General features: G+C 36.7%; 1 protein-coding gene across 2 annotated transcripts in view; it reads left to right on the top strand.

The window, feature by feature from the left end:
• The first annotated feature begins 229 nt into the window (after nucleotides 1–229).
• Nucleotides 230–19263, top strand: part of EBF1 (EBF transcription factor 1) — a 447106-nt gene continuing 428072 nt past the window's right edge. For both annotated transcript variants that reach the window (XM_031953604.1, XM_031953605.1), the window contains exons 1-5: nucleotides 230–363; nucleotides 2456–2612; nucleotides 3362–3425; nucleotides 4296–4351; nucleotides 14639–14712. In XM_031953604.1, coding sequence (XP_031809464.1) covers nucleotides 230–363; nucleotides 2456–2612; nucleotides 3362–3425; nucleotides 4296–4351; nucleotides 14639–14712 — 485 coding nt within the window. The remainder of the gene's footprint in view (nucleotides 364–2455; nucleotides 2613–3361; nucleotides 3426–4295; nucleotides 4352–14638; nucleotides 14713–19263) is intronic.

The raw sequence follows: 19263 nt of genomic DNA, 5'->3' as shown, positions 1-19263 counted from the left end.
CTTCTTCTTCTTTTTTTTTTTTTTTGGTTATTGCTGTTGTTGTATTAAATATATAATTTTTAATTTAAAATTTGCTTTCAACTCGCCTTGATCCGGTGTGAGTTCATCTTCTCAGAAAAAAAAAATCTCTGGCTGGCGATTTTCTTTCTTTTTTTTTCTTCCCCTCCCCCTTAATTTTTTTTTTTTTTCTGACGGGAGAGGAGATTTTCCCCCAAAAAAGATTGTTTTCATGTTTGGGATCCAGGAAAGCATCCAAAGGAGTGGAAGCAGTATGAAGGAAGAACCGCTAGGCAGTGGAATGAACGCTGTGCGGACGTGGATGCAGGGAGCCGGGGTCCTGGATGCAAACACAGCCGCTCAGAGGTAGGTAGAGGCTTTTGCAGCAGCATCCGTGGCTTTCTTTCCTCTCCCCTTTCCCTCCGCCGTAGTTTATCTCGCTGTTCTGCGGTGGGCAAGATGATAGCTTCTCCGAAGGGTCCAATTCGGGCACTTTGCCCCTCTACCTCTGTTTTTGTTTTTATTTTGCTTTGGTACCTAAGAGAAATTTCACCAGAATGTGAGATGCCTGGTTCTTTCTTTCTTTCGCTCTTTCTCTTTTTTCTTTCTTTCTCTCTTTTTCTTTCTTTCTCTTTCCTTCTTTCTTTCTTTCTTTCTTTCTTTCTTTCTTTCTTTCTTTCTTTCTTTCTTTCTCTCTCTTTCTTCCTTTCTTGTCTTTTTTCAACTCTTTTTGCTATTTTTCTTTCCCTTGCTCTTTCTTCTTTTTCCTTTCCTTTTTCTGTCTTGCTTCCCCTTTTCACATTTTCCATTTTTTCTAATTTTTAATTCCCTCCCCTTTTTTCCATCTATCTTCTTTTCCAGTTTTCTTTCTTTTCTCCCTCCCTACTTCCTTCCTTCCTTCCTTCCCTCCATTCTTTCCTTCCTTCCTTCTTCCCCCCCCCCCCAATTCTGGACAGTACCAGCTCCCAATCTGAATTTTAACATCTTCTAATTGTCTCCACACTGTTCTCTTTCAAATCAGTCTGGTCCCCTCTTCCTATTTCCACCCCCAGCTCAGAGGGATGGGAAGCAATGCTTGCAGGCTGGGACCCAAACATAGCTGAAACACAACCGAAGTTTCCCCATGTCCTTTCTTTGGATTGTTGGTCTCAAGTGAGAAGTGGCCTGCCTTTCCTTTTTTCTCATTTTTTCATTTTTTTCTCTTTCTTTATCTTTCTTTCTTTCTTTTTAAGGCCCCCAGCCCAGCTCGAAATGACCTGGCAGGCCTAAGCAGAGTCCAAGGGTGGAAAGGGAGGGAGGATGAGGGGAAGGAGGAGATGGCAAAAGGTAGTTATGCCTAGTCCTGGGAACTTTGTCTTACAAAGCTGTTCCCATTATCTAAGAGGAGTAGATGAGTAGGAGAGGATCTAGAAAAGCTCAGTGAGAGTATGAGTAATCAAGGTAAATTGAATAGGAAACGAAAGTATATTTGTTTATGTATGGGGAGGTGGGGTGAACGAGGTGAAGCTAGAGATACAGAATGCACTCTCCCATATCTACCGTGTCTTTTAGGGTCTAGTACACAGGAACCTTTTGCTTATGTCTAGGTGTTCCTGAAGGAATCTGAAATTTTATTACTTCAGGAATGTGGGTGTGTGTATTGCAATGGAATAAACTTTGGCAGGACAGCAGTATTAGGGCTCCACAGTCACTTTCCAAATCCTATAACTTTCTGGGGGTCTATTTTGGAGACAATTTAATTTGTGTTTCGTGATGGTTCCAGAGAATCAGAATTGGGGGGGAGGGGGGAGAGGAATCACAATTGGATATTACCAGGGATATCTGTCAAAAGGTAGGCTGATCGGAGATCTGATGTTGGTGAAGTCTACCTTTCTCTTCATCCTTTCCCATCTTCTATCAGAGAGGGAAATGGAATGAATGTAGAGTCGAAAGAGAAGGGGAGAAAGAGACATACATTTAAACTTCCAATCTTACCCACAATTTGAGATGTGTTCCGTAAAGCTTGACATAAGCCTTCCACTTTTACTTCTTTTTCTACCCCAATTTTCATTGAAAGAAGAGTTTTTAAATAACTTTTCATTATAAACATGTACACACACACACACACACACACACACACACACACCCCTTTCATTCCCCTTTGACGAGTTCAGGGAAGATTTCTGAGCCGGGAGAAAACCTGTGGCCAAAAAATAATGCCGAACTCCCCAAGATAAATCCAGGGCGGAGGGAAACTCCTTTTGCAGTCAGCCCTAGGTTTTGGAAGAGGGAGATTGTTTTAGGGATGTCGGTACTTATTTCTTCCCTAAGGGGTAAAAGTGGGTAGGTTGCGGGGCACTCACTTGGGCATGTCATCGTGTGAATGTTGGGGGACAATTTTCTAGTGGGCTGTGGGTGAAGATTGCGGTTGTGTCAGACTTGGCTTCGTTCTCTAATCTCTCGGTCTCTTTGGCCACAGTGGGGTGGGGCTGGCCCGGGCTCACTTTGAGAAGCAGCCGCCCTCCAATCTGAGGAAATCCAACTTCTTCCACTTTGTCCTGGCCCTCTATGACAGACAGGGGCAACCCGTGGAGATCGAGAGAACCGCCTTTGTGGGGTTCGTGGAGAAGGAAAAAGTAAGTGGGGCGCAGAGTCGCATACCCAGCCCGACTGGTTGCGTTAATCCTTTTCCTGCCGCATCCCTTATCCCCATGCCGGAGGGAGCGCCTCCTTCGGTTCCAGAAGCCCCAGTCCAGGAGCCCTCGGAGGTTATATTCAATCACTCAATGCATAACAGAGTAAGGCCCACAAAGTCTCCCTTCCCACTGTGACACTGTTCCTATGCGAAATTATAAGTCCCGGTAATTTAGTTCAACGTTCCTTTCGACAAAGTTATACATCACTTACTCCAAACTGAGGAACGCGATGTCCTGTTAAAAGGCGATGTCACTTAGTGTATCCTCCACCTCCCCATACTGGCCAGTTCTGAAACTGTCCAAATAGTCCGAGAAAAAGGGAAAAGGAAAGAAAGAAACGATTTTCCGAAGCCCTCTTTCATTTCCAGCTTCCGAATAAGACAATTTTGTGCTCTCGAGGTTCATCATTTATCTAGCAGCCTGACCCTTGAGACCTTTACCCTGTTTTGGAAGGTAGAAGAAAAGCTGAAGATGGTGGAGGCTGAAAGTGTGGAGACCCTTGTGTTTGTACCTCTGCTTCCCTTCCTCCAGTTCCCCTCAGGTATCCCTCGATACCTTCTCCCGGGTTGACCTAAGAGAGGAAAAAATACAGCAAACATCCTAGAGTTAGGCAAATGGTTCTTAGTTGTGGTCTCTCACCCCCAACCCCAATTTTTTTCCCCCTGTTTCTGCGTCTTGTGGAAATCTAGGAAGCCAACAGCGAAAAGACCAATAATGGGATCCATTACCGACTCCAGCTCCTCTACAGCAACGGTGAGGCCCTCAGCATGTTCCGGGCATCCTCCCTCCCTCCTGTCATTCTCTTCCAACCCCTTCACAAGGTTTCATATTCAGGTCAGGAACCCCTTGGAGCCTGGGAGCCCCAGGAGTAGGGTAGCTGGCCAGAGAAAGTCCCAACCATCCATCAGGTTCATCCATTTAGCTTTCTTTTCTGTTCTAGTTTCCTAAACTGGCCTTTTCTCCTCCACCCCACCTCCATTCATTCCTAGGTCTTTTTACCTAGCTCCAGAGGAGTTTAAGTAAGCAGGTAGAGCTGGCAGTCTGCGGCCAGCCTCTAATTCCTTTCAACTATGCTGGTCAATGAGAGCATTTTCTCTGGAGCAGTTCAACTAAGAGATTACCGAGGTCCCGAAGGGTCCTGGTTTGTCACTCCCTCTGGCCCACACTTTCATTCCTCACACCCTGGGGCGCTCCATTCCCCCCCTAAATCCAAAAAGGGATTCTAGTTTGGAAACCAAGGTAATCTCTCTAGCTGCCGGGTCCAGTAGCTCCTAGGGTCTCCAGCCCACCTCTGATAGTCCAGGGCCTGGAACTTAAAGTCCTATGGGGACTATCTTTCAACTCTCTTTCTTGGTATCAGGTCTTTGACGCCTTGGTTTCCTAGGGGGAAATAGTGGAAAGGAGTGAGGATGAGCAGTCCTGGGTTTGCGGGAGGCAATAGAGGGGCTTCATGCCCAAACTCTCAATGAGGGAAAGGTTAAGGAAAGATCTCAAACCATTCAGAATAATTCCTACACCCTTTCTTGAGTTAAAAAGGATAATTTACAGACAAACAAACTTAATTCTGTCTCTTCCCAACCCGCTTCCCCCACTCCCCCATTCCTCTTTTTGGGTTTGTTTCAGGTATAAGAACAGAGCAGGATTTTTACGTCCGCCTTATTGACTCCATGACTAAACAGGTAAGTTGGCTTCTTAATTTTTTAATGCAGGCTCCCTCTCTATACCGCATGCCTCACTGCTAAACCGCCGCCTGTCCTTGACGAAGTCTTGGGCTGAACAGTAGGAAGCCGTGGTTGGAGGGGAGAATGGAGGGATGGAGATGATGATGATTAGGAGATTTCTGGTTAAATTTTGCACCGAGGAGCAATTGATACTTAGCAAAGAGAGGCAAGAGGGAGTGAGTAATCTGCTTCTTTCTCTTTCGTCAGAGATCCAGATCTTTCTCTTCAGAAAGGTCACAAAGGTAGATACCTCAGGACTTGAACTTTCCAGCTCTATGTTCCGTCGCCACTTCTCGGCTCCCTTACCCCGCTATCGGGGGAGAAAGCTAGCTAGCTAGGGGCGGGGCCACCTGCGGCCACTCGGAGTATCCCACCTGCGGGAGTGGGGGAGGAGGGCTGCGGCAGCTTGAGGGGCAAATGCCAGGTGCAGGTGATGAAGGGGGCGGCAATCTCTAGGGATGTCCAGAGCCCCTCCCCAGAAAGCGCTTCTCAATCTCTTTTAATTAGGTGCCGTTAGTTGCCGAACTAGGGCAGCAGGGGGAACGAAAGGGTTGAACTTTCTCTGACCCAGTCTGGGCATAGTTGGGGAGCAAAGCAGGGGTTCTTCCGAGGGGGACCCGAGGGCCGTGTGATCCTAGCTCTCCTTCCGGTTTTGAAGAGACTGACAGAAAGACACCCCGAGATGAGGGCAGGCAGCAGGTTCTTCTCTGCAAGTTGAGATGGGGGAGGCCTGGGAGCCTCAATTGTTCGGGGATATTCAAGGAAAAAAAAAAAATCCTTCAGCTCCACGATTGGCAGGAAGCCAGGCAGCATGAGAGAGCTTGTGGTCTTAAAGGTGCATAAGCTGCATTTCTTTAAGTTTCCCAACACGCGAGTGTCAAACAGTCTACATTAAGGCTGAGTTATGGTTTAAAAGGTACAATTATGAGCAGAATCACAAAAGGAGGCCTGGTGTTTTAATTAGACACGGGAGCTTTCTCGTTAGAGAAAAAGTTTTAGTTTCAGAATTAAGCAGCTGGTTCGGTACCAGAGAAGGAGCTTTGGTATCAGAAAAGAGAGGGAAGAAAAGCTTTATTTATTTGGAATGGGGGGGGGGCAAAAGGACAAAGAAGAAAGTTATCCATCTTACATCAGTCACTAGTGCAGTGGGATATTTATCATTTATTTACAGTATTGATGGTTTCTTTATAGTAGCCTTCTTAAGAGAGATTGTGGTTTGCCTTATTCTGTATCTAAGAGTTTCAGATCGTTGTAGGTATGTTTGATGGGGATTGTTTTTTAGACAGTACATAGCTTGCAAGAGTGTTTTATTTTTAGTCTGGTAAGATATTGAAATAAATTTCAATTATTATCAAGAATCAATTTAATAACAGTTTATTTGATTGACATCGTTTCCCAAATAGAAAACATGAGAATAATGTTATCTACACAGTGAATTGTTTTACATTTGAAGCTTTTGTTCATACTTATTAAAATTTATTTAGCTTCTCTAAAATAAATAGATTTATTGAAAATTCAGCTATTACTTGACTTAGCATCGTAAATTCAACTTATATACTTTTAAACTTGGGCCCTATATTCTTTAATTAATTCAAGTTTTTTCATCACATAGGATAAGATGATTCTTTTTGGAATTGTTTTGTTTTCTCCCCCATAAAAGACAAAAATGTATTCCTAAAAAAAACAAAAACAAAAAAACCCTCCAAATCCCAAAGTTGCCTTTCAACCATTTAAATTATTTCAATTTTTTCGACTAAAAAATGATCTCTTTTGAAGTTTTGTTTTTGAAAACTGTCTTTGATACGCCTGAATATCTTTTTTCTGACATTCTAACTGCAGGGGCAAAAGAAGGGAAACATGAGACATCAAACATAAGCTAGATATATTCATTAGAAATTAATTAATTACCGACTAAAAAACTAGTGAGTATAAGGCCTACTTATGAAGCTATGAGCTCACAAATATTAAAAAATATTCATTGTGACCCTGAGGATCTTGCTTTTTTTTCCCCTTCTGGAAAATAAATTTGTGTATGCTCAAAATAATTTTCTTTGACTCAGAAATAATCAAAACAACAAATAGCATTCTATTCCCCCCATTTTAGTGTATGATAAACTGCAGATACAAAAAAAGTCATCAAGAATTTACCTGCATATGATTTTTACAAATATTATAGCAACAGTTAACTTTGAAACTAGTTTAAAAATGAAACTTTTGATATCTGTAGAACAATGAGCCCAAATTCATTTCTTGACAAGGTTGTGGTGATTTAAAAAGTCTCTACTAAGGCACTGTTTGACCTCTTAATCTTTCATCTCTAATCTCTAGCCTATTGGGAGAAAGTTAGAGTTTCTTTTAAAAAACTCATAACATGCATATGATGAAGTACTCCTGATAGAAAAATATTCATATGACATTAGAGCTACAAATTAATTAGTTTTTTGGGAGAAGCAACAAAAAAACTGTAAAATTAATTGTCAGCACATATTAATTTCTGAATTTAGTTTATCAAGAAAAAAGGCAATTTATAGTAGGGCACCTGTTTGCTTTCATATTGGATACACAAACAACAGTATACTCTTTGAAATTTTCTTCTTAAAAGGTAATATCTGCACAGTATCTGGTGGATTGTTCTTTGATTTTATATTATAAGAGCAACTATCTTGGAAGCAGTTTAAGAATAACAGTTAATGTAATTAGTCTCTAGAAAGTACAATATAATGATGAAGTATAACCTTTCACAAATGTGACAATATAATTTATATTTTAGCTTCAATGAATAATACAATAAATTTTCATTTATCTTCAAACTATCCAATTGTAATTAAACACCAAGTCTGACTTGATATTTGTTAAATTTTAATTCAAGTTAAATATACAATGGCCCTCCAGTCAGATATTCCATATTCTAATAGCAGACTTGAAACAAGCTGGCTAATTAAATGATTACATTTAAGTTAAGCTCTTTTAAATAGTTTTTTTGATGCTAGAAGCACATATTTGCATACATGATAATATAATTATAATAATATGAGGAGTTCTGGTAACACCACAAAGTATCAGTGATCAGGATGACATTCTGACCATCCTCATGTACCTTAATAATTGCCTTGTTTCTCTTGACACTTGTTCACTTCACAGTCACATTTTTTACGTGTGTGAAGTCATATTCTTGATTCACAAAGTTAAAATGAAATTAAAGGGACATTTTTTAGGAAATTAAATCCATCGTTAATCAGGCTCTTTTCACATTCACATAGAATGCTTTAGAGCTAGTCTGCTTCCTTGGAGGGATGAAATCAAGAATAAATTCAACCATCCAAGAAGTACTGATATGACACAATAATTCACACCTTTCAAAGTGTCTCATTAAGCTAGTTGGGGGCAGAGACTTTAATATTGTAGGGGGAGGGAAGGAGAGAGAGAGAGAGAGAGAGAGAGAGAGAGAGAGAGAGAGAGAGAGAGAGAAATGGAAGAGATAGGATTATTATAGGCCAGCAAGTATAATGAGACCCCAACTTCCCCCTCCTTGTCATGAAATAGCAATTTTCAAAAACCCTTGCCCTTTCCCAAATAGAAGATACTGGAGAGGGTCACTTCAGGGAGAGTTATTCAAATCGAGTTTAGCAGGACTAAAAATAGGTTGTTTTTTGTGTCATTGCAGTTTTCCGTGTTCCATTAGAGAGCATGCAAAACCCTGCAGGATCCAAAAGTTTGTAGCTGTTGCTCACAGAAACAGCCATCATCTACTGCAGAAGTGCAAATGAACCTTGTAGGGGAGGTCTGAGGGTTAAATATGCTTCATACTTTCATGCTGCATTCTGAAATGTGACTAGGAGAGCTTCAGTAAGTCACTTAGCTTAAAAAAATATATATTTGCCACCTTCACCCCCCCACTTCCATTTCCCATCTTGGTTTTTATTTTGTTTTGTTTTGTTTTTAAGGCAGTGACAATTTGGTATTAGAAGACAGTAAGCAAAAACCTAGTGAAAAGTGATGCATCTTAAGAATTTCATCTACTTTGGTTCCCTTTTCTGTGTGCGTATGGATATTAAGGCAGGTGATGAGGTTAAGTTCAAAAAAAGTCCGGCTGCAGTGGGAGTTCCAAGCTATACTAATAAGAAATCTTGTCAGATTTTTTTCCCCAGTTAAAAACTATTTTTTATATATTTGTTTTGACTCCCCCACTACTTAAAGCTATTGATACAACAGCATTTTTTCTATTGATTACTTCATTATATCCTGCCACGTTCACATAGATTTGATTAACAGCCCTTTCATCACATATTTCTTCATTGGTTGATAAGCACATTTTTGTTATATCAATAAGTTCTGTAGGAATTCAGTAGACAGAAAAGTTGATTTCAAATGTAAAAAATGACAGGGCAAGTATACAGGGAGCCAGATTTTCGCAGCTTTCTCTTCCCTTGGTGATATGTCAAAAACGCAGGTGATTTTAATTTTCTTGCACATAGAGGAATGAAGAAGTTTGGAATTTTTATGCATGATCAGGACCTGTGTTTGGGAAAATGTAAACTCATCACAGTGGAAAATGTGTTGTTTGGAGTCTGGGGGTGAAAACAAAGCTGATGATTTTGGAGAGACTGCCGGAGCCAGATGGCCTAGTGCATTCCCAGTCTGGCAGTCCAACTGCTCCCTCCTGTATAATATACAGCCATTTGTTCGGGGATATTTACGCTAGAGCTGTTTCCATGTGAATGTTTGAACAGCATTAAAAATGAACATATTAGGAATAATACATTTACTGAGTTTGTATGGATACATTGATAGTTTTACCTATAACAGAAAGTAATAAACAGAGTTTGGATAATGGTGAATTTTGTTTATAGTTGTTGAACAAGAAGCTATTTGGAATTTGATTGTAGATGACATATCACTAACTTATTGTGATATTAGATTCATGGAACCAAGTGGTTATATTCACATAGATTTAAATATACTTATAGTATGGATAAAATATTGTTTCTTAGGAAAGAAATTTGGTAACCTGTTAGAAGAAAGACATTCTTTTCTTCTGGTACTTATAAGATACTTTAATTTTTTTCAAATATAAATGATAAAATCAATGGCTATAGGTATATGTTCCTTTTAAAAATCAGTGCTGTGATAAATACTGAACAATTGAAAATATCATTCTTTCACGACTTTGCTAATTCAGTTCTGAAAACAGGCCTGCTTAGATGCTAAGCTGAAATTTCATCTGAATGAGTGTGAGGGAGAAACTTTTAAAATTTTCTTTCCTACAATGGTTATTGAAAGTATCATTTGAAATTATTGCTTTGGGAAAAAAAAAACATTTGATTTGCTGATTTCTTCTCTAGTGCAGATCAAGCTGTGATCAAGGTTCTTGTTTCCTTCTCTCTCTATTTTCTGGGCCTGCATTATAACATCTTTATTTAATGGTGAACAGAGGAGATTTTGAGGCTGAATGAGTTGTTTAATAGCATAGTGTGGTAACATTGTATATTCATATTGTTTTATGATTAGTTCCCGTTTTTCGTAATTTGCTACCAAAGGGTCATTCATTGACGGTCTATGTTCATAGGTTTCTATGATTGACATTTCTGGTTGAAGAAATTATTTTGTACATTTATTTGTGAATTTGTAATTCTATAAAGCGGCAAATGAGAACTCAATTTATTATAGATGGGCTTTTATTTATGTGTATGTGTGTCTGTAGGTGCAGGAAACAGACTAAGACATTCAGTATTACATTTTGACTTAAGTGGGAAATTAGAAACCTCGTTACTATTAGATAGCTGTTATTTACTAATAATTATTTACTTGTTCCTGCTTAGTGTCACAAGAAGAATGACTATTTTAAATCAAGCACTTTAATGTAATCTAACTCCAAAGTTAGTAGTATCAAAGTCAAAGATATTGGCCATTATGTATGGAATAAAAAGAGTTAAAACTATGAGCAATGTAAACAAAGAAAACCAAAGTATTTAACTCTGTATTTACTTTGGCATTCTATTGAAGTGTGATCCTGGTGTCTATTTGCACATTTATTTTTAGCTCCTCTATGTGGTTGTCTTTACAGACACAGTAACTTTCAATTAACTTTAAAACTCGGTAACTATTTGAGAAGACTAAGAAGGCACCCACTTAAAAAATGTCCTTAAAAACAGCAGCAAGAAGGGAAGGTTTTTTGTGTTGTTTCCATTTATGTCTTTTCAAAGATGCCCAGTTTAATTTATAATTGAGCATTTGAAACTGACAGTATTTTATTCTCTACCTATAAAATAATCAGCCAAGGGAAACTATATGGTTCCGAAACTTCAGTAGTTCTGTGGGGTTTTTTTCCCCTGAAAAAAATTTGTGAAAATTGATCTGAATAAAAACTCAATTTGAAAATTAGTAATTGAAAGTTCTTTCTCCTCTCCAAACCCCGCAATGGCACTTCTACTTTTACGTCTAATTTTTTGGTGGGAAAAACATTAGAAAGAAAGGGAGGGGCTTAATTCCCATTTTTCCTGCCCTCAAACTTGAATCTGCTATAGTGATTTAGACAACTTAGTGGTTGGTTAAAAGAAATGTTTGTTATTGATCTCAATAAGGTCTAAAGGCTGAAGAAAGCTTAATGGATTAAATTTCATTTTATAAGCAACCCCATTGTTGTCCGATACACATACTGTCAAGTATCTGGACTTACGTAGTTTTCTTCTTGATTTTGTACTTTTTCTTACATTGCAAGTCCCAACCTGCTTCCAAATAAATCAATCTGATATATTTAAAGAAATATTTTAGATGCTTTTTTTCTTTTCCAATTTAACATCAGCTTCTCTATTCTTCACCATTGATTAACAAATTGATTTATTTAAAACATTGTTGTCTCTATTGCTTTTACTGAACACCGCTATTCTCACTCTGAACAGGAACATGATTTACTACGTAAGATGAATATAAGCCTTCTTCTTTGTCTCTGTTTAGATCCCACCCCAGCTGTCTATAAAATGGCTTCACTTAAGATAGCTGAATGCTGTTTATATGCCTTTCTGATCTTCCAGCTGATCCAACCACCTCCCAAATCTTGCTTCTGCCCTCACAATGAGCATTTTTATCTGGAAAAAAATTCCAAAAAGTTTTCCTTATATTTTTATCCAAAGACCTTCAGCTCTCTTACCAGGTGTTACCTGGACACTTTTTGAAGTGTGGGGTTAATTTATGATTAAATATTGAAAATAGGAATTTTATTTGTGTGGCTGTCTACAGTATGGACAGGTATTAGAAAATTTAAAGAACTAAAAATAAAACAAAACAAGACCCAAATCTGATATGTAGTCAGAGTTTAGCCTAGATTCAGAGATGACCCATTGAAGCTTATGCACATATCAAACTAGATGAATCCAACATTTATACATTGAAGTTTTTTTAGAATAATGTCCTACAGATTGAGGCTTCTAAATGAAACTACCCTATAACACAGTCTGTTTAATGCTTCAGTAATGAAACCTGGATAGGGTTCAAGTTGGACCTTGCTTACTCTGAATTCCATGCTATCATGAACAGTGTTAAATCCAGGTTCTAGTATATTTAAAAGATTCCCATCTTGCCCACAAAATAAAGTGGTAATACCTCCCCTTCTGTCTTAGTCTCAGAAGTCATAGATACAGTACTTTTTTGCCTTAAATGAGAAAAACAAAAACAAAACTAAACCCCTCAAACTCAACCAAATGCCAGCCCATAGAGAGGGAAAATAGACATAAAAACAACTGCATGCTCTCCCCACTCCTCATCCCTTGTTTTTAGCATTTTCATAACTCATAGGATTCACAAATTCAATTGATGTTGAAAGTGCCTCTTTTTGACTATGTCTGCTGAAAGCAAAGCTATTTTAACATTCTGTGAAAAAGGAATGTTTACAGGGCATCTGTGGTATTCAGTTGCCAAAGACAAAAACACATTTTCTGGGTGATCAGAGGTCACATATTATGATATTGGATCAGGAATATATTTACAATGTAATATTCTCTTAATTGGATATCATGATATACCCAACTAACTTCCTCATTAATGGAGGGGCATGATAGGGATGGAGAAAAATGGGTACTATGTAGGTGCAAAAGATTCAGTAAAGTTAGATACTTTGATGTGGACTATGTAGTTTGATGTGGATTTTTATTTAAGCACAATAGTCATGTTTAAGTGGCAGAAATCTCTCTACCACCTATGTTTCAACTATAAATCTAAATTTTAATCCCTACCTGATATACTTCTTCATCACATATATCAAAAAAAGTATAGCTATTGATATTCATGTTATTTTTCATTTGGAAGTGTTTTAGCTAAGTAAACATCATGTCATTAAAAAATTCTATTGTAATGCAGTTTCAAGATTTTTAAAAATCTAGATGAAAATACATTTGGAAGAAAGAAAAGACTAAGTTGAAAGAGAAGTCATCAAGGGTATTTAGGAGAACATATAAATAATTTAGAGTCACTAAGATTGACAAAAAAATCTCAGAATTTTTTTATGTATGTCTTATATATTTTGTTACCTTGAATTATATGTACATGTGTGTATGTATAAAACCTTTTAAAGTTTTGCAGAGGTAACTATAATAAGTAAAGTAGGCAAAATAATTTTTCATTTTCTAAACATTTATATTTTACTTAGTGCATTTAATCTACTTAAATATCTAATTAGGTAGTAAAGAGAAGATGTTTGAATATAAGATTATAGGCTAATGTTAGAAAATATTAACTTACATGACACAGAAATATACTTCAACTTCCCACTTATTGAAATTTTATTTTGAAATTTGTTTATTTATCATAAAGTACCCTATTGCAATAATCATTTCATTTTTCTACTCTGATGAGGACAGTTTGACCACAATCTGCCATTTATTTATGTCCATACCATCACAGGTTTGAGTTTAACTTTCACTCACATTTAGCTTCAAAAGCAAATCATTTTCTCCTTAAAAACAAGTAGAGAAAAGCAAATGAAATATTTGAATATACTAATAAGGGTACTCGGGTTAATTTAAATAGTTTTTACTACCATGAAGTTAAAGGTTATGTTGTGTAGAAGTGTAATATTATTAACAATTTGAAGTTGTATTACATTTGAATTATACAGTGATACACAGTTTGTTTGGCTAAAATGTGTCCTAATACAAAATATCACGAATAGCAATAGCTATACTTTTTTTTTTTTTGGCACAGATATTAGTATGTGGTGAGAAAATGTTGTATAGAGGTTAAAAGAGGGCAAATGTTGTATAGAGGCTAATAGTAGGCTAAAGTCACAAGATAACATTCCTTGTGAACTTAAGCAAAACATCCAAGCCCCAAGTGCTTTTATATAAGGAAAACACTCTGGCTTAGAGTGTGGTTTAGGATTTTTGGTTCTGAGATTCAGATGAGAAGAATTTTTAGTTGAATGTGGGCAGTCTGATGGCTCTCCCCCATTTCCAACATATGTCAGTGCATATTTCTGTTTGGGTGGGTGAGAGTCTAAGAAATGAAGCAGGTTCTCAGGCTTGTTAGAGTGAAGAAGGATTTCCCCCAAACAATGATTCACATTGATGATGACAGAGTAGCTAAATGGACTAATTTGTATCACCCCCCCCTTCTTTTTTTTTCTTTCTAGTTCACTTCCCTAGAACATTTAATTTCAGGACTGAGAGTGGCAAAGTTGTGAGGCTATCTCATAAATGCATTAAAAAAAAAACCAACTTACAAGTATACCAGCTGGTTTAATTTTTTTTTTCAGTGACTATAATCAAAAAGTTGTCAGACATTCTGATTCTCATCTATTTATACCCTAATTCCTCTCCCCTCCCCCATCATTGGTTTATTTTTATTTTGTAGGGCCAGGGATAGAGATTGAGCTTGTGATTTCATTGGTATAGGGAAATCCCAATTGAGGAATTCCCTCTGCTAAAGCAGGTCAGCGTTTTCTCTGCAATTTATAATCTCTGAGAGTTTACCTGTAATACTGAGAGCTTAAGTGACCTGACCAAGGTCCAATGTCATGTAACCAATGTGTGTCTGAGGTGCGTTCTACTCACCATTGTAAAGATATTCAGTAGATTGAAATTGGTTGATCTTCAACAATATATCATGAAGCAATTGGTAAAGTACAACATCCTGCTGAGTAAAGCTTCTTGGCTGACAACAATAGTAAACCATTCAAGTATTTATTGTGATAATTTGTGTTTCTTTTTTGCCAATTGGATTTCTTTTTAACTAAAACTATGCTTATGTTTACAGGCCATAGTATATGAAGGGCAAGACAAGAACCCAGAAATGTGCAGAGTATTACTCACACATGAAATCATGTGCAGGTAAGGATTATCTTGTTTTCTTTTAATTAGCAAAGAAAAGATGAATTTGCATCTCAAATCTGGGTTCAACAGAGGTCTGTTTTAGGGCATTCATTTATCTTTCTTCCATAAGACAACCTAAAAGGAACAGTTAGATATGAACACTTAGGAGTAAAGTATCAGGCATCACAGGCGTTTTCAATTATTTATTAGATTTCATCTTGAAAAACATACATTTCCATTTTGATATCACAGTATTAATGGGCACAGAACAGCCTCCTCCCTTCCTTTCTTCCAATTGAATAAAATACAATATAATCCTTTTAGTGTTAATATATGCACTCAACAACATTTCTAGTAAAATAAGTAAGGATTCTATTGATGTCAGCAGTCACTTTCATTTTGGTTAGACTTGAAAATTATAGTTCCCCTTTTTAATTCTTCCACTTAAAATTATGACCACTCCTTGCATAGACATAATTTCCCCCTGAACAGAGTGTTGATTTTTCTTGCATCAGGACTGCAAATCTTAGCTATACAGTATATAATCATGATAATGTAGATAGTAATTCTTTGAAGCAATAAGCTTTTGGAGGGATGGGAAGGATTAGCCTCAGAAATATATAAAAATCCATGTTACCTCCCAACCAGAATTTTTAATTTTGCTTATAACAAGACTGAAGGTATATTTTGAAAACAAGTGTGAATGGCACATTCATTCATGGGTTTCTACAGAAAAACCTGGGGAACAGCCATTTATTCCCTGTCTTTGACTTTTTATTTTTATAAAAGTAACACCAAAGGCATATTATTTACAACACATTTTAAATAATTGGATACAGTACAAAGATGCCTGAATGTGTCTGTGAAAGATAAGTGATTGATTACCCTGTCAACAATACAACCTTTTATATGTATCCCATATTAACTGGTCCCATCACAAATTCTGACCAATCAATCCAGTGCTTCTAGAAGTCTGCCATAATTCTGATGGATAGTGTCCACTATTCTTGGACTGGTAGAAAAACTCGTTTTCAAACTCAGAGTAAGCTAGGTTTTTGCTTTTTTATTTTTTAAGATTCTTTATTTTGTTTTCCTGCATTTAAAATGAAAATAGCTTTGTTTTCTCCCATGGCCAGGGAAATCACAAATATTTACTCAACATTTTCCTACTCTTACCAGTCTTTCCCTTTTCTCCCCACCAGCAACACCTTTCCCTCTATCCCACAGTCTACAACAACAAACTTTTAACATATCAGCCTATTATTATTATTTTTAATACATAGGCATCTAGCAGGTTCTCACCTCCTTGCCTTGTGAATCTGTTAATTAATACAAAAATAGGTTGGGTTTTTTTTTAAACTCTCAAGCAACAGCTTATGAAGGAACTAAAATGTGGTCCTAAATAACTATTTCTTTTTTCTAATATCCTATTTGGAAAAGATTAGAGATTTACTTTATAAACATATATTTCGAAAAGGAAATTGAATTGCATATTTCAGAATTAAACCAGCTAAATGCATTTTGTGATGTAAAACATTAAAAAATATTAAACCCTTCATACTTTTTAGGTCATTTATTATGTTGAAAAAATCCAAGCTACCCTCAATTAGCATGTCATTAATATGGAGTTTCTATGTTCCTTTGCCTGTGATTCCAGCCAAGCAGGTAATAGACAGCAGAATGGATCTTAACTAGATAAGCTAATATCTGTATTTCACAGATTTGCATCTTCTATCTGCATGCATTTGGACCTAGATAGAATAATTTCATTCTTGAAATACTTAAAAGATGTATTAGGCCTTTCATATGTAGGCCTACCCTCTATTTATATATTTTTCTTGTTTTTAAAATTCATTGGTCCAAAGTACTTTATTATGCTGGCTCTCTTGCTTTACTACTGGTGCTCTTTCTATTTTTCAAAAACATAAAATAGCAAAAATAAAAATCTCAACTCACTGAAGGCAAATTATGATGTTTGCTGCAAGGCTGATAGAGAAAAACCATATTCAAAATGTCATATTGCTAATGTTACAGATTACAGTTTTCCTAGCTGCCTATAGATTTGTAAGGGGTGCTGTTTGTTTACCAGGCCGCCATGACCCTATTATACAAATCTGTCATCTATTGTGTTGCTAACACTCTTTTAAATTGCAAATCTGATGCTCTTTAGGGGGCTCAAGGAAAAAAAAATTCTCACTCTCCACACCATTCTATTTCTCTTGATTTCTTGCCTGTTGTAAGTGGAAGTTGGGATGTGCTGAATTTGCACCAGGGGTGCAAATGCAGGCTCAATTATAAGCATAAAATTAGAGTCTGTTCACCATTAATCAGCCCAGCTAATTGCTATGCACTACCATTAGCCATATGGTGTGAAAGACAGCTTGCTCTCCCTAAGATGAAATTTCTTCATTTCAGACATGAAATAGTGAGGGCTCTGGATTTCAAAATAGCTTGTTTTAGATATTTAATTTCTAAACAACTTTCTGCAGTGCTTTCTATCAAGGCTAACTGCACAATAAAACTTTGCATTTATGGCACAAAAGCAGTATATTTATAGTACATTGAAGCCATGGCATAGGGAACATAGAGAATTCCAATTTACGAGGAGGGACCCTGAATGATTTTGCTTTGTTGCAGACAAGACAGCGAGTTGGATCTCAGGTGACTGTTTAAGTTTAAGGAATCCATTGTGCTCTGCTTATGGGAAGGAAAAAAGCCATTTTGCTGGCTGGTTGTAGAACTTAACATCTTTAGATTATAATTATTATCATCCTTAGAAAAATAATCCTTTTGCCTCTATGGTACAGGAATCTTTCTCTGCTTTAATAGGGAAGTTTGTATATTTTTGAATAGACATTGGGTTTTATTAATAATTCACAGTAAAAGTTGAAATGACTATGGCCTATTAAGAGTTTTCTTAAACCAAAGGTTGGATGCATAAAAATGTGTCATATAATTCGAACTAAGAATCTAAATTAGAGAACCTACTGGGAGTCTTCCAATTGAGGTATATCAGATGAGGGTTCAAATCTTGACTCCTCCACTTATTTAATAGATCAATTCCAGCAAGTTATTGACTCTCTCTGGCTGCTGCAATTTCTTTGTAAAACAGAGATGATGATATTGGCAACCTCACAGGTTGTTTGGAGAAGTACTTTTTAAACCTTCTGGTGCTGTAGAAACAGCATGAGGAAACTGAGGCCCAAAAAATTTAAGTGACTTGGTCAGGATGACATGATAAGCATTATAAATTGAAGAATAAAAATTAAAAATTGAATTATTATTTATATAAAATTTGTATTTATCTGAAATTAAAACAATTAAGAAGCTAAGATAACCAATCTTTTCCCCTCCCCACTCCCTAAGACAGGAAAACCTGAGTTCAAATACGGCTTCAGACATTTACTAGTCATGTGAACTTGGACAAGTCATCTCGGTTTGCCTTAATCCATTGGAAAAGAAAATTGCCAATCACTCCAGTATCTTTGCCAAGAATATTTCATGGGCAGTATGGGCATGCCGTGGCTCAGAGATCATTTATGACTGAACAACAAGCATAACAAAAAATCCCTTACAGCTCTAAAATTACTTTGTCCTAATATATTCAACAAATATTTACTAAACATCTATCAGATAGAAAGCACTATATTAGATGCGAGGTGAGCTTGAATGTTTAAATAAATTATGGTCCCTGTCTTTATAGGGTTTATATCCTAGGAGGTAATTAAGTCACAAATTCAGATAATTTACTTTGGTAGTGGGAGAGATCTGGTCTCTCTTTAATATAAGTATCTCCTTTATCAGTAAAGATTGCAACTTACCCAAACCTTCTTGTTTGTGTAATTCTCACTAGAATAAAGAAAATCTACCCAATGCATTGGAGGTATTTTAATATTGTATTGTAACATCAGACTCTCCATGTTATCCTTATTGTACTAGCTTGTGTTTTCTTGCTACATGTGCTCTTTATATCACTTCTTTGCCTTAAAGACCAATAAATATAATATGCATATTTCACAATAAGAGTAATGGAGAGTTGCAGAACAAATGGAATTGATATATGTAATGATGACCTGGAATAGCTTTCAAATATCAAACAGAATTTTTGATTGTGCTCAGTTCAGTTTTAATATTATGGGTTTAGTCTTATTCTTTAAATTGAATAAAGTTGGAGGAAATTTTGGGAACATTTTTGAATGATTTATTTGAATTGAAAACTAATAAATCCATGTATAAAATTGAGAAATGGTGATAATCTTCTAATTAGAATATTTACCAAATTAGAACATTAGATTGTCTAAAGATTCTGGAGAAAGAAGAGTTTACTATGTCTCATCTTATACCTTTATTCTCTGAGTTTGGCAAAGAATAAATGCATAGTCTAACCTAAGGACTCAGTGAACCAACAGGTATTTGTTAGATCCCTGCTGTGTGCATTGTACTGTGTAAGGTGCTTTGAGGGATTCAAAGGAACAAAATATCAGAGCTGAAAGGGGCCTTCGAGGCTGGCTAGTACAACCCTTGTATTTTACAGATGAGAAGATTGAGTCCTAAACAATTGAAATGTTT

This window comes from Sarcophilus harrisii, chromosome 2 (genome assembly GCF_902635505.1).
Source record: "Sarcophilus harrisii chromosome 2, mSarHar1.11, whole genome shotgun sequence".
In the NCBI taxonomy this organism is placed as follows: domain Eukaryota; kingdom Metazoa; phylum Chordata; class Mammalia; order Dasyuromorphia; family Dasyuridae; genus Sarcophilus; species Sarcophilus harrisii.
The sequence above is the reverse complement of the archived record's forward strand: the minus strand, read 5'-3'. Positions and strand labels throughout refer to the sequence as shown.